Genomic DNA, 15,120 nt, shown 5'->3' with positions numbered 1-15,120 from the left:
ACCTGTTTATAGGTCATGTTTTGTGGGCTCTCCACCCAACACCAGAAATGTGTCTTCAAATTGAATTCACAGTTTATTTGATCAAATTAGACTAGGTAAGATTTACTCTAAGCACCGCAAAACAGTTTTAAAATCCTTCCTACTTTTCTATGAAAGCAATTGCAATTTGTGTTATTCGGCCTGTACAACTTCAAATAAAGAGACACATACTTGTTTTGAAGTTCAAAACAAAGATGCTCAGTGTTTCAGAATGGCTCTTAAGAGAGCAGGCTCTGCAAATATTGAATTAACAAGGGCTAGGAATTTTGTTTTGGATTCTTGACGCCATGATCAAAATCAGAACTGACTCTCAATCAGTGCTGGTATTTTTCTGGGCAAAGTATTGGCAAAGTAAATGTGTGACTGGTCTGCAGGGACTGTATTGTTCACAATTTGTAGGAGACTAGTTGAATTACATCTTCAAATGATTGCAGTTACTTTACTATTAGTTGCATTTATTTCTTTTATACATACATTTTTACAATGCGGTATAAGACTAAATACCATTTGGGATTTTGGTAGTGGGATATTTATCTTAATTGCAATATTATGGAGTCATACAGAAGTCTTAGAATAAGTAGGGCTGTTAGAAAGCACAAATGGAAATACACAGATCTTCACATAATGATGTTGTGGTCAGAAATGGTAAGCAGTTTGATTTTGTAAATGTTGCCTTCTTAATGTGGGCCTGAGTGACACAAAAGCCACATTAATAAAGCAGTTTGGTGATGGGTGATTTGGTGCCTTATACTCTTTGTGACAAATTGACTACAATGATTTTTGATTTATGCAGTGGTTGGACCTTGTTTGGGTCGGGTTAGCTCTGCTTGAATTTCTTCTATGAGGCCCTTAAATTCCACAAATTCCTGTTAAATCCAGTAGTGGACATGACTAATGGGAATGATATGATCATATTTAAACAGTAATGCATTAGGGACTCCATCCCCTTTGATCTGTCTGACCAGTCCAGAGATATGGTCGTTACTCAAAAAAAGTAATGTATTACATTATTACTTTAAAAAAAAAAGTAATATATTAATTTACTCTAACGCGTTACTTTACTCATTACTTTACTACTTTACTCGTAGGGCCGCCCCTCCCTACAGCCAGATCACGCAGACTGCAGAGGGTGCTTCATTTTGCGGAGGGAGCCTCATCTGAAGCGCAAATGCGGCGCACCTACAGTGTTACTCGTTACTTTACTCGACATCTTCACTCTGGATTCGGAGCTCCTCCTTAACTATTAGCTTCACGTTAGCATGTTGTCTTTGCAGGTGCTTTTTGAGGTTTACGTTGTGTTTGCAGCAGTGGATACAAGCTTCTGGCCTGGACACAGTTTGCACCTCACCGTCACATTCCTGTCCTTTCTTCGGACGAACTCAAAATAATGGGCATACCTCCACCCCTTGAGAGTTATCGCTGTTGACTCAGCCATGTTTATGCACTGCATGTGGACGCACAAGTGTTACGTAAATATAAACCTGCGGCGGAAATCCCTCTTGTCTGTCAAAGGGAGAATCTAGTGATTCTGTATGTTAGTAGGCTAACTGTAGTGTGTTTACTGATTTTATAAAAGTAACGAAGTAACGCGTGTCGGGCCATGTTAGTAACTGTTGTGTGATTACTGAATTATAAAAGTGACGCGTTACATTACTCCGTTACCGACAAATAATAATATTACTTTTGTTACACCCAATTCTGGTCAAGACAAGTGAGAGTTTCAGTGGAAGTGGGAGATGAAGTGGTGAGTTAATTGGCTTTCCTCCAGCTTTTTAAACCTGACGCCTAGCACAAGGTTTAACTCGGTCCTGTCCTTGTCTCTCTTCTCCTTCATCTTCAAGCCCCTGCCCTATATTCTGAGCTTCACACGTTCCCCTCTCCTTCTGTCTTTCACACTTCAGGGCTTAACACGGCTTCCTCTTTTCTTTTCTTTTGCCTCTTATCTTGCCTTCCTTGCCCTTCTCTCTGCTCTGTCCTTTCTCTCATCCGGAAGTAGGTTAGGTAACAGGCTGATTTTAGATATCCTCCGTCACAAGGTCTGGAATGATTTCATGGAAAAATCCGTATCCATTGCCAATCTAAAAGATTTACACTATAGTCCCCTAAGAAGCACTTTAACAGGCTAAACGCTAGATGAAACCCTCAAAGTATCCTATTGTTGGGAAAATCCAGAAACTTCATGGAGTTCAAAAGAACTATTAGGTCGGCGTGGAAAACAAATCAAGGAGGTTTGTGTTGAAAGTCATAGGGTATTAACAACATCACAAACTCCATTGCTACAATAAAACATTGAAAATGATCTATAAGCAATTACTAGCTGTAAAAATACATTGCAAAGGATTATTGTGTGTGTAAGGTCTTTAGATTTCAGGGATGTGTTCTGATGTTGTTGTTCTTTACTGTTTACTCTCCACAGACAATGCTGACAGCCATATCCATGAGTGCAATTGCTACTAATGGTGTTGTGCCAGGTAAGACGCTATGGTACTCAAACGTACACACATTTAAACAAGACATTTTGGTTTATTTCAGCATTCCCTTTTTATGTTTTTTGTTAATTATAATGATAACATGAAGTGAAATATAATTGCCTGATAGGCAGTTAGAGTGTTTCCTTTTGATTGGTTGCTGGCTAGGAATATAGTTTAATAAAGTTGTTAATTGCAAATATCACATAGAATTTTGTTTAGGTACCAGAGCTTGATCAAAAACCAATTGTCCTTGTTAACGTCAATCCATGGATGTATTGGAAAACCCATAACATCAATTTTTCCTGTTCTCATAAAACCATTTTCCTCCTTTTTCCCCCAGCTGGAGGATCCTACTATATGATTTCCAGATCTCTTGGCCCAGAGTTTGGTGGAGCTGTAGGTCTCTGCTTCTACCTGGGCACAACCTTTGCTGGCTCCATGTACATCCTTGGTACTATAGAGATTCTTTTAGTGAGTAAACACTATGCGGATATCCTCTAATGTTATCTCCAAGTCACTGTATATTCTCCACCTACGACTCTTACTCAGTTGAAAGGAGAAAACTTAGAGTGTAAACAATTGTTCCCCTTCTTTTTTCGCCTTCAGACCTACATTGTGCCTCAAGCAGCCATCTTTGTGGCTGAGAAAAAGGAGGACGAGGTGAATGCCCTGCTGAATAACATGCGTGTTTACGGCACGTGCTGCCTAGCTCTGATGTCATTGGTCGTCTTTGTAGGGGTGAAATATGTCAACAAGCTCGCTCTGGTCTTCCTGGCCTGCGTCATTCTCTCCATCTTCTCCATATATGCTGGAGTCATCAAGACCATCTTTGAGCCACCAGACTTTCCGTGAGTCCACACAATAAGTCATCTATTGAAAGATATGATGCTAAAATGTGGCTAATAAAGATGGTATTTTACTGTGGGCTGGAGTGGGATTTTGATCAGCTTCATAGGGTGTCAATTAAGAATCTCTATTTCTTTCACACAGTGTTTGCATGTTGGGAAATCGCACTCTGCAGAACACAAACTTTGACAGTTGTCTTAAGACGGAATTCGTAAACAACATGACGGTCACTACCAAACTGTGGGGGCTGTTTTGTGATGGACGTAATCTCAATGCCACCTGCAACGAGTATTTTGTCAACAACAATGTGACCCTGGTGCAGGGCATCCCCGGACTGAAGAGCGGCGTCATTTCAGGTAGGAACACAGTGATTCAACTGCAGGACTTTTTAAAACTTTTTTTGAACATTTAAAAGCCCTCCTCACCTTTTTTCCTGATGACTCTTTGAAATGTTCCAATACCTAATGTAAAACTTACTTGTGTACTAGTCCGAATTATCCAGAATACATTTTGTATCGTCCAATCTCATCCACCAATCAAACAAAACAAGCTAAATTGCTCTTTATAATGATCCTAAATGGAAAAAAAGATCAATGGAGATGCAGATCGTGTTTGTTGCACTTACAAAGGCTTAATACCAACACTTCAACAGGATTCTACACCGTCTTGGAATGCAAAGTTTTATTGATGAAAGTGCAAACTCAGGACATTCCTCATGTTATGTAACTGCTGGCCTTACTTAGCCTTTAGTGAAAATGCATTCCTGTCATATTTCTTCTGAAGCATCTGGGGCACGCATGTGCCCCGCTTTTTACCATCTCCATTTGATTTGTTTCTCTAAATTATACTTCCTCCCCTTCTGAGTCGAATACATTTAACTTTTTGTCCATTTAGAAGTCTGCACCTCTACTTTTACCAAGTTTGCCTTTTACTTTGGCTTTAACTACCACTTAGCAGCCGCCATTTATTTTTGGATCACTTCTAAATCTATGGACACTGATCCATGCTGGAAGTATTTCATTATATGATATTTCTGCTACAGTTATAATGACAGGTTAGATTCCGCTCTATTCCTCTGGTTAGGTCAAATTGTTTTATGACCACACTGTTTCACTGCATTAAGGCTTAAATGGTACAAAAATATTATGCTTTATTTTTAAACCCACTTAACTACTGCTTCATGTCAGTCAAGATTCCTTTATTAAATCAGGTCCAATAAACTGATTGGAACTCTTAAAAAAATGGTCAGTGTTCTCAGGCATTGGCTAATACTTCCGTTTCTATCTCTCTTGTAGAAAACATGTGGTCAACATATGGCCCTCTCGGTATGTTGGTGGAAAACAAGGAGTTGTCATCTCTTGAGGCGACTGACAATTCCCAGGACGTCTACTTGCCCTATGTGTTCAACGACATCAGCACCTTCTTCACACTGCTGGTTGGCATCTACTTCCCATCTGTCACTGGTAAGAATATGACATCAAAACAATGGTCCAAATTGCAGATCTTTTGTCAAAAATATCTAATGTTTGATTTGCTGTTATGACCCCCCCCTGTCAGGTATTATGGCTGGGTCAAATCGGTCAGGTGACCTGCGGGATGCCCAGAAGTCAATCCCCATTGGGACCATCCTTGCTATCGCTACCACCTCCTTCATCTGTATCCTTAACGCTATTGTAAAAGTATTGTCACATGTCTAAAACTGAAGGTTTTAAAAGGTTTTCTTAGATTAATCAGTTGGGCCCCTTAAGTGCTAAGTATGAAGCTTGTAAACCACACCTCATGTGGCCAGATAACACTGCAATCTAATCTAATTGGCTGTAGTGCCATTAAAACAAGAATCAAATCTGTCAAAACAAAAGACAAGGAAATCACTCGGATTGTGGAAAATGTGTGTTTTAAAGCTTTACAGCAAAGTGAAAAGCCAAAACTTGTCTATAGATATCATTTATTGTCCTGAACAGTGCTTTCCAGACGTCACCTGTGTGGTTCTCTTTGGTGCCAGCATTGAGGGAGTTCTGCTTCGGGACAAGTAAGAGCTGAACACAAAGCAAATACTGTACTGTAAAAACTGTAAACACCAAATTATTTGGAATAAAAACAGTTTGCATGTTATTTAATTTGGGTTTAGCTCCAACTCTTTTAGTATCCCCTCTTGAGTTCAGGTCTGTTTATCAAATATTATTAATACAAATTCATTTGTATCGCTTATTAAACCCATTTTGACCACTTGAAGAGTGGACAATTACTAAATTGTATTAATAACTTACATGAATGCGCACACTTTACGTAAGTAGTATACATTTATGTTGGGTCTTATTAATTCACAGTAGAAAATACAGGAATATCAGCTAATATTTGAAATACTCTCAGAAAAAAACTTGTTAGCAGTTAATAATATGCTTTTTTTTTGCATTTCAGATTTGGTGACTCGGTGAAAAGGAACCTTGTTATAGGCACACTATCATGGCCCTCGCCGTGGGTGATTGTGATTGGCTCGTTCTTCTCCTGCTGTGGGGCGGGGCTACAGAGTTTGACTGGCGCCCCACGCCTGCTGCAGGCCATCGCACGAGATGGCATCGTACCATTCCTGCAGGTTAGAAACACCGCCAACACAAACACAGGGGAAGCAGTCTTCATCCTCACGCGCTTATATTATTATTCTCTTTCTCTGTGTATCAGGTGTTCGGTCACGGGAAAGCTAACGGAGAACCCACCTGGGCTCTGGTGCTGACTGCTGGGATCTGTGAGATCGGGATCCTCATCGCCTCCCTGGACGCCGTGGCTCCTATTCTCTCCATGTCAGTTTCTGTTTGCGTAGTAATATTACAGGCTCTATTTCCATTAAATCTCATCACCAGATAAAGTCTTTGATACCTCTAGAGTTTAACTTCCTACAGTAAAGCCACTCACAATTGGTCTTAAAGTAGAGATTTAAATGATAATTAAGTAGTGTTTTGGGGCTTATTGTCTTCTTTTCACAGGTTTTTCCTCATGTGCTACTTGTTTGTCAACCTGGCCTGTGCACTTCAGACCCTGCTGCGGACCCCTAACTGGAGACCACGCTTCCAATACTACCACTGGTGCGTGATAATGAATATTTAAATCTTGCGTGTAAATAGTCCCTGCATTTTCTATCTAAATGTATTTTTTCACAGTAAGTCTATAAGGTCAGCTGACACTGCAGTTCTAACATTTGTTATTTAACCTGTCAGGGACCTAGTGTTGAGAAAGAGGCTTTTTTATGAAAATGTTAGGAAACACGCCAAGAATCACACCTAAACTCAACCACAAAAAAACATGTTTCATTGTGGTTTGGGTGATGTAGCCTTCAGTTCAATACAGGACAGTACTAAGCTGTCCACTCTGAAGTGGTTTCATTTGTTAGAATATTATCATGAATGTGCAGAAACCTGAGAAACAGTTGTTCTGTAAACGGATGCGTATGTATTTACGTACACTTTATTAAACTGTGTGTTTCCTCCTACAGGGCTCTTTCCTTCCTGGGAATGAGCTTGTGTCTTGCTCTCATGTTCATCTGTTCCTGGTATTATGCTATCGTGGCCATGGCTATCGCTTCCTGCATCTACAAATATATTGAATACAGAGGGTAAGAGGACTTTGAATGTGATCATTTATTTCATAGATCTAAAGTAAATCAATGGCAAGGAAACGCTCAAATATGAAAGAAATTTGGCTGTAAAACGGCTTACAGAAAATGAACTGATTTTAAAAGAAAAAAATACATGTATACAAAATTGATACATGACATATAGAATATATAATGCTTTTAAGTTACTTGTATGTGACATCTTGGCATTTATTGTTATACCTAAAAAGCTCATCTTTAACTAGCAAGAAATACATATTTAATGTATAATTTAAGGAGGGGGGCAGGTAATGAAGGCTCCAGAAAGCAAAGCCTTCCCTAAATTATTGATCCCTGTACTTTTATTGTACCTATTGTTCACACCAACGTTCCGTTAATGTCTTATATTCAAGCTACTTCTTTGATTTATTATGTCCAGCAATTAAATATCCGCTACTAGTATAAGGCTATGTTTTATAGTAAAAAAATACATTTGTTAATCTGATAACTCATAAGAACGTAGCTCTATCGGAGGGCTAACTATTCATTTAGAATTCTGTCAGAATGAGCAGGGGGAGGCTCACTACCAACGCCTTCGACAGCTCACCCTGAGCTTCTGTGTGGCGCGCTGTTACTAAAACAAACAGCCCTGGTTCAGGAAAAACACTGTGCCTGACAATCTGCATCTGTACTGTCAGTTAGTGCCTTAATCTCAAAGTATAGTAAACTAATTATGTCACGTGCTAAGTCCCTTGAGCTACAACCAGCAGGATCTACTGTATGAGCAGGATGTGTAATTCTTTGCGCAGTAACGATTAGTTTCTCTGCATTACCATCCTTTTAGCTCACTGCAATAGTATTTAGTAACTCCACAGATACTTACTGTGGTGATCTGATTTAGTTTGTGGTTATTCGTTCATGATTGTTGTCAAGGCATTTGATTTGTTCATTCTAAATCCATGCAATTGTGTTGTGTTGGTTTTGTACTATAATGCTAAACAAATAGAAATATGCATTTCAAATATGTAACCGTTGCTGTTATATTATATTTTATTTTTGTTGGCATAAAAAAGTGTATTTGCTCTTTTCTCAGCCATTAAGGACAATGGCAGTTACTTTATGGCTTGCATTGCTTAACAAACAAAGATTAACATTGGGATTATTTTCTTTTTACTGATATGTTACGACACTGTTGTTGAATTGTTCCGTCTCATCATGTGGCTTCTTGTTTTATGTGTGTTACTTACACATGTTCAATCCTTTGTTGAATGCAGGGCAGAGAAGGAGTGGGGAGACGGTATCCGGGGCCTGTCTCTGAACGCAGCACGCTACGCCCTCATTCGCCTTGAGGAGGCTCCCCCACACACCAAGAACTGGAGGTACACTGCACTGCTCCTGTGTTTCATATCGATGAGGTCACAGCTAACACAAGGCCACCTGATACTGTTGGACCAGATGCGAGAGAGACAGGAATAGACACAGAGGTTGAATTTGATTAATCTCTAGGTCCTTTCCCTAATCTGACAACAAAGATTGATGAGCCTTCCAAACTGTACAGAGACCAACACTGGCTGACCTTGCAGACTGCCTGTCCAAAAGTTTCATTTAAATTCTTGGCATGTTCAGTGTGGAAACTCTTCTGAGGGATTTGATGTTTCCAACTGTACAGATGGTTCCAATTAAATGTAAATATAAACTGCCTGCTTTCTTGTGCCAAACAAATGTGCAACTGTAAGGTTTCCTTTCATTTGCATTTGTTCCGGGCACAAACTCAATGTATTACAATTATTTACAAAACATGTCTCTGTAAACACACCATACCCGAAAAGGAGCAGGGAGAAGAAAATAATCTTATATTACCTGCCCCTTTCTCAAAAAAAAAAATACATAGAAATAGATGGTCTGTCCTTCATATTTTCTTCTTCACAGCCAATCATTGCAGTATCGTAGGAAAATAAGAGAAACACAAAAACTTACAAAAAATACTTAATTCAAAGTTGACATTTTAAGGGAAAGAAACAAAACAAAAACGACAACACCACAGCACCACATGAACAAAAAAAAAACCCTCCTCTGAGTCCTACTGGAGTAGAAGGGTTCTCTAAATAAATAATGTGCTTTCATAGTGGTGTTACTTTCCAGGGAAATTGTATTAGACTATGATGGGCCTTCAAAATGTTAGCCGATGAAGAGTCCATTCGTTTTCATTTGTAAAGAGATTTGTTGCTGTTTAAAAAACCTTCTTAAATGTGATGATCAAGCAATGAAACCTGTCCCCCCTTTCTTTTCTCTCTTGATGTATCCAGGCCTCAGGTGCTGGTGCTCCTGAATGTTGACTCAGATCAAGGTGTCAAGCACCCCCGTCTGCTGTCCCTCACCACTCAGCTGAAGGCAGGGAAAGGCCTTACGATAGTGGGAAATGTTTTAGAGGGAACCTATCTCACCAAAGACGCAGAGTCCAAAAAGGCGGAGCTGGTAGGTTTGAAATGCGTACAGCAGCATGCAGTCTATGATGGGGCACAATCTCACATGCAAAACAATGTACTCCTCATATATCTCTTTTTTTAGTCAGATTACAGAAAGCTGCTGTTAAAACAACAAAACTAATCTATTATCTGCCCATCCGTTAAGCATTACTGTCGAACTCAACAGCTTCAGGAAATCTGGTGCGTCAGTCAGGATTTACAGTTGGGTAGCATTTGACAGCCAAACTGCAGGAAACTCTGCCATCTACTGGCAAAATTGAGTACAACATTTGATTTATTATTTTGCAACCTGATTTGACCCTGTCCTTAAAAGCATTTTTAATCCATGGATTACTTTTTCTACAAAAGCAATCCCGCACAATCTGAATTCCAGATTACACAGTACTGTATCCATGGGCATTGTTTAGACCCATGAGCCCTGAATACGTGCTCAAGGGTTATTTTGAGGTAGTGGTAATAATAAACATGGAATCTGTCCCCATGAGTACACACATAGTCATTGCTCTACATTATCCACCTCCTTCATACTATACGTTTGCTGTTATTCTCTGTGCAGAACATCAAGTCTGCCATGTCAGCAGAGAGAACAAAAGGATTCTGCCATGTGGTGGTGTCTTCAAACCTCAGAGATGGGGTCTCACACCTCATCCAGTCGGCGGGGCTGGGGGGCATGAAGCACAACACCATCCTGATGGCCTGGCCTGGCACCTGGAGGCAGTCCAATGACCCACAGTCCTGGAAGAACTTCATAGGTACCAAGCGGCAGACCGTTTAAAAATATATTGAAAACATATATTGATGTAGAAATGCATGATCAGATTAATATTTTGACTACTTACTGTGTTTATTGCGTGTTTTGCCTCAAAATACGAGTGTTTGTGTGAAAGATTCGGTATCCATAACTGTACAAAAGCATACCAAATGAAAAATAACACAATATTATGATTGCCCTTTTTTTAACATTAAGCATGGAGGCGTGTGGCACAGTGGGTTAGTGCGCTGGTGTTCAGATCAGGGGGTCACAGGTTCAAATCCCACTGCAGTCAGCATGTCGTTGTGTCCCTGAGACACTTCACCCCAAATTGCTCCTGTGGGGATTGCCCACAGTATTGAGTGTGTAAGTTGCTTTGGATAAAAGCGTCTTAACAAGTAACATGTAATGTAATACCGTAATCAACCAGATTTTGGTTTTGTGGGCGTCCCTTTTTAAAAAGACGATCAGGTGAATTAAACACCAAAGTCACCATTGATGGTAGCTTTGCCAAGATGGAGAGTCATAACAATAAAGTACACTAGAGCCATACCATGCAGTGCAAAAGAGACAAAAGACACTCTCTTCCTTTACCAATCCAGAGACGGTGCGGGAGTCCACGGCAACCCAGCATGCCTTGCTTGTGGCTAAGAATGTGGACAGTTTCCCCACCAACCAGGACCGCTTAGGGGAGGGCACCATCGACGTGTGGTGGGTGGTTCATGATGGAGGCCTGCTGATGCTGCTGCCCTTCCTGCTGCGACAGCACAAGGTTGGTGTGTTTTTGTTTATCTCTAAGACCTCTTTAACCCCGACAAATTCTCTTTCCTCTCCTATTATCCATACCCAGAATCCCCGTTTCATTCTCAACTATCTATCTGCCTATCCTAGAACTCTCCCTCTTTGACACTGTTGTTTTCTTTCATATTCACGGAATCCTCCCCTCCTCTAGGTGTGGAGGAAATGTAAGATGCGCATCTTCACCGTGGCCCAGATGGATGACAACAGCATCCAAATGAAGAAAGATCTCCAGATGTTCCTCTACCACCTGCGACTGGACGCTGAAGTAGAAGTGGTGGAAATGGTGAGGCTTTGATTCATAGAATAGCATTACAGCCTCTAATGGTGATGATGCATTACTGGCTCAATCAGTTCGGTTTTACACCACTAAACTCTATCAAAGCTTTATAGTGGTGAGAGTGGGGAAGTTATGAGTCCTAAAACCCGGAAAAGACTTAACATTTACCACTTCCGGTTCCATCTCATCTCGAAGTCAATTGTTTTTCAGAGTGTTTGTTGTCAGAAGCGTGCAAAACAGCATTTGCTATTAAGGGACTAAATCAGACCACTAAACGTCATCACATTAGGACAAGCCTGTCGTTAGCTTAGCGGTGGTGACGCACAACCATACGACTTGAATACATTTACAATTAGAAAATCAGAAAGTGGTCTCAATATCCGGTAGGGATGTAACGATACCAAAAACTCACGGTACGATAATATCGCGATAACATGTCCACGGTATGGTATTTATCGCGATATTGAATAATAAAGAAAAAAAAATGTTAATGTTTTTTAATTTAAAAATGTTTTACTTGGAAAAATGTTCTTTATTAAATAATAAATCTGATTTGTACTGCACTTTAGTAGGATAGCAGTATTTTAAAGTGTCAAAGACAAAGTGACAGTAACAGACTGGAACAAGAAAACAAGTGTTTTTGTACCTACTAGTACTACTAAACAAAGTAGGCATTTCCTTTGTGACACTGCACCTCACAAATAAACAAGGACATTTAATAATCAGACCCCGCAATAAAATAAATCAAGTTTCACTTTAGTTTTTCAAGTAACTCAACTCAAACTCACTAAGTCACTCACTCAGCATCATCAGACAGGTTTTTAGGAATATGAGCATGTCCACATTTCCAGGTAGAAGCTGGGATGTTTGGGCGTTTACAATATCCCTTGCTGTGGAAAAAACTCTCTCACTTGGTACTGATGTTGCTGGGACAGCAGTGGTCGCGTTAACCGAATATTTTTTTTAACAATGACGGAAAAATCTGAAAGCAGTCTATCATTTTGACAGATTACAACACACTCGGAACAGCGCCAAAGTTTCCCAATAGTTTCCAAACCGTACTTTGTCGTACAGATCATTGAAATGTCTGGGAGTTTTTGCTCTACGCTGTGCGCGCTCCCGCGAGGTGCATGCATATCTCGGTGGGCATGCATAACACGGCATAACACCGCCCCCCCCCACCCGAGTGGCGAGTTCAGACCCGACGGGTAATAATGGATTATGACGGATATTNCCGCGCCTTTTTTCCCATTTTTCGACGCTGCGGCTTATATAACGGTGCGGCTAATCTATGGATTTTTACAGCTCACGGCCACCACCTTCCCATAGAGTTAAAGGTGGTGGCCGTGAGCTGTAAAAATCCATAGATTAGCCGCACCGTTATATAAGCCGCAGCGTCGAAAAATGGGAAAAAAGGCGCGGCTTATAGTCCGAAAAGTACGGTAGTCTAATTTGATCAAATAAACTGTGAATTCAATTTGAAGACACATTTCTGGTGTTGGGTGGAGAGCCCACAAAACATGACCTATAAACAGGTAGCTGATGTGCAGCCATCAGTGCGAAGTCAGATGTGGTTTAAGCAGAGATAATGAACATTAATCTGTTGGACTAAGCTCGGCTGTCTTATTATGTAACTGCAGCGGAGGGTAAACCCTCTGATGCACTTTAGCTAGATTGTAATAAATGAAATGGTGTCCCCATTCAGACAGTTTTCACAGCAAAAAAAAAGCTGGAATTACAGACACAGTGCATTTGATTACATTTACAGTAGGTCATTCTTAAAATAATAAAACAAAAGTAACTGTCTGGGATTCATGGTTTTGATTTCTTCTTTCAGGCAATACAAATCATTTCAGGTTAGATTCTTGCCTTTAGCATATCTGACGTTTGGTCAACAACCATTAAACTGACATATTTTCTCAAATGCTGTGTGTCGCTGTGTGGGTGTGCATGTCCCCATGTTTCTGACACTTTGCATAAGAAAGGATTACACGTCAAGCTGCCAGGTACCATTAGCAGCTAGGAGTATATCGGAAACAGATCACAGAGGCTAAATGTAGGAGGGGTCAGTAACCACTAAGTCAACTCGCCTGTCAATCTTTACTGCTGTCGATTCAACATTTGCACCCGTGTGCCATTAGAAGTCAAAGCAGCATGTGTCACTGAAACACTCAAGCACTTCCACACATATTGACTGTGCTAATGTGCTAATACTATGTTAAAGAGAGAGCTGTGTGTGTACATTAAGTGCGCTCTTACATAACTTTGCTTGTCCTTACTCTAATGGCTTAAACACTTAAACTTTGATTGGACAAATAGTTTCTACGTCAAGAGTCTGAATCAGACTGTACTTATCTATCTGGAAAAAAACACTGATCAGTAGAGTGTCCTTAATTTCCATTTGAAAAGTTACCATGGTAGATAACGTACAGTGGAAAGCCATGTAGGTCATGATGGTTGTGACTTACACAAGAGCAGCACAGGACGACACTAGCTAGCGACTCCAAGATGCCGGCTGTGCCCACAATCCATGTGAGTCGGAGGAACAGGATGACCCCCAGAATATTCTGGAGGCAGGGGAGGTAGACCCCCATGAAGGTCCCCATCTGAGGGCTCTGGATGGGAAAAATAGAAGAGCAAAAAAGATATTGAAGTGTAAGAAAAATGCTTAGGTATAAGAGTGTGTGGTGATCAGGGGGTGAGGAACTTGAGGTTAGAATTACAGCATTGTTGACGAGAGATAAGTCAGAAAAAAATGACAGAAATAGCTGTTTTTAGCCACTAAAATGTTCTGCTTTTCCTTTAATATCACATTAAACTGAATATCTTTTGGTTATGACCTGACAAAACAATGTCTAAAAAGATATTTGCTTGTGGACTATGAGAAACTAATAAGGACATTTTTCAGGAAATGTTTAATATTTTATAGAGCAAACGATGAATCAATTAACATAAAGAATAATTGAAGGGTATATGCAGGAATCCTGAAGTCAAATGTAAGATGTTTTAAGACCTTTTTTAAGACCCTTTCCATACATTTTAAGACCTCATCGCAACTTTGAGTTCTAACCGGTTACATTGGCAACACACTTTACCTCACATTTACTATATTGATTGTAAGATAGCAAAACTAAACAGAGTGCAGACAGACTACTGAAGCCTCCTTTCCACATGAACTTCAACCTCTCTGTGAAGGTCAGGTTTAATGCAGTATGCTGCTTTGTTGCTTCTGTAGACTCTGTGCTCTTTCATTCCAGTAAAACTCCACAGAAACCATTAGAAACCAGTATTTGACCAATAAACAAAACAATTGACAAAACTTTGAACTATGAAATATGTTAAACTTTGGTGAGCTTCAGCGGGGTAATGCCATATAGGAGCTCCCTCACAAATACCCAGGGGTTAAATTGGGCTGGGGCTGTCCGGGGCTAAGCCCTGGCACATAGGACGATGCTCTGACGTCATCACCCTCACACATTTATCATATGTTTACAAAAAAGGATATATATGTTAAGACTTTTCTCGTTCTTAATATAGACTATATTTAGGGTCTATATGTGTTGACTTTACTTTAAAATAGCAGATCTCTGTGACCGGATATAGTTTGGCTTAGACCCCGGCCCCTCGAGGACGCATACGGTAAAACGCAAACATGTCTTCCGTTCACACGCATTCGATTCATTAACGTGTCCGTTCACACTAGACCGCTGGAAATGCTGGAAACTATGTAGTACATATGTCAGGCCTGTAAGTGGCGCTGCTGCCGCCCGAAATACACCAAAAGCAGCGAAGAAGACCACGGAGCATGGTTGCCATGGTTGCCCTTCTGTTTATTCTCCGTGGTGGACGGCGTGTTCTCCTGC

At 40.3% G+C, this 15,120-nt stretch overlaps 1 protein-coding gene across 1 annotated transcript; it reads left to right on the top strand.

Annotated features, from left to right (window-relative positions):
* The first annotated feature begins 326 nt into the window (after positions 1 to 326).
* On the top strand, positions 327 to 11,295 carry LOC104952785 (solute carrier family 12 member 7-like). Its single transcript, XM_010779686.1, has 17 exons — positions 327 to 362; positions 2,456 to 2,510; positions 2,851 to 2,981; positions 3,117 to 3,358; positions 3,501 to 3,712; positions 4,652 to 4,819; positions 4,914 to 5,012; positions 5,328 to 5,385; positions 5,775 to 5,949; positions 6,036 to 6,154; positions 6,338 to 6,436; positions 6,844 to 6,963; positions 8,217 to 8,321; positions 9,249 to 9,417; positions 9,985 to 10,180; positions 10,782 to 10,951; positions 11,132 to 11,295. Exons 1-17 carry the CDS (start codon positions 327 to 329, stop codon positions 11,273 to 11,275), a joined length of 2,298 nt encoding a protein of 765 aa, XP_010777988.1. The 3' UTR covers positions 11,276 to 11,295.
* The last annotated feature ends 3,825 nt before the right edge of the window (positions 11,296 to 15,120 follow it).

This window comes from Notothenia coriiceps, unplaced genomic scaffold (assembly GCF_000735185.1).
Source record: "Notothenia coriiceps isolate Sejong01 unplaced genomic scaffold, NC01 NC01_scaffold00020484, whole genome shotgun sequence".
Classification (NCBI taxonomy): Eukaryota; Metazoa; Chordata; class Actinopteri; order Perciformes; family Nototheniidae; genus Notothenia; species Notothenia coriiceps.
This window is presented reverse-complemented; position numbering and strand designations above follow the sequence as displayed.

Excerpts from the sequence above, each read along its gene's own strand:
- LOC104952785 (XM_010779686.1), top strand. The coding sequence starts at position 327 with ATGATCAAAATCAGAACTGACTCTCAATCAGTGCTG. Across the intron at positions 4,820-4,913 it reads CTACTTCCCATCTGTCACTG|GTATTATGGCTGGGTCAAAT; the intron begins GTAAGAATATGA and ends CCCCCCTGTCAG. Across the intron at positions 5,386-5,774 it reads GGAGTTCTGCTTCGGGACAA|ATTTGGTGACTCGGTGAAAA; the intron begins GTAAGAGCTGAA and ends TTTGCATTTCAG.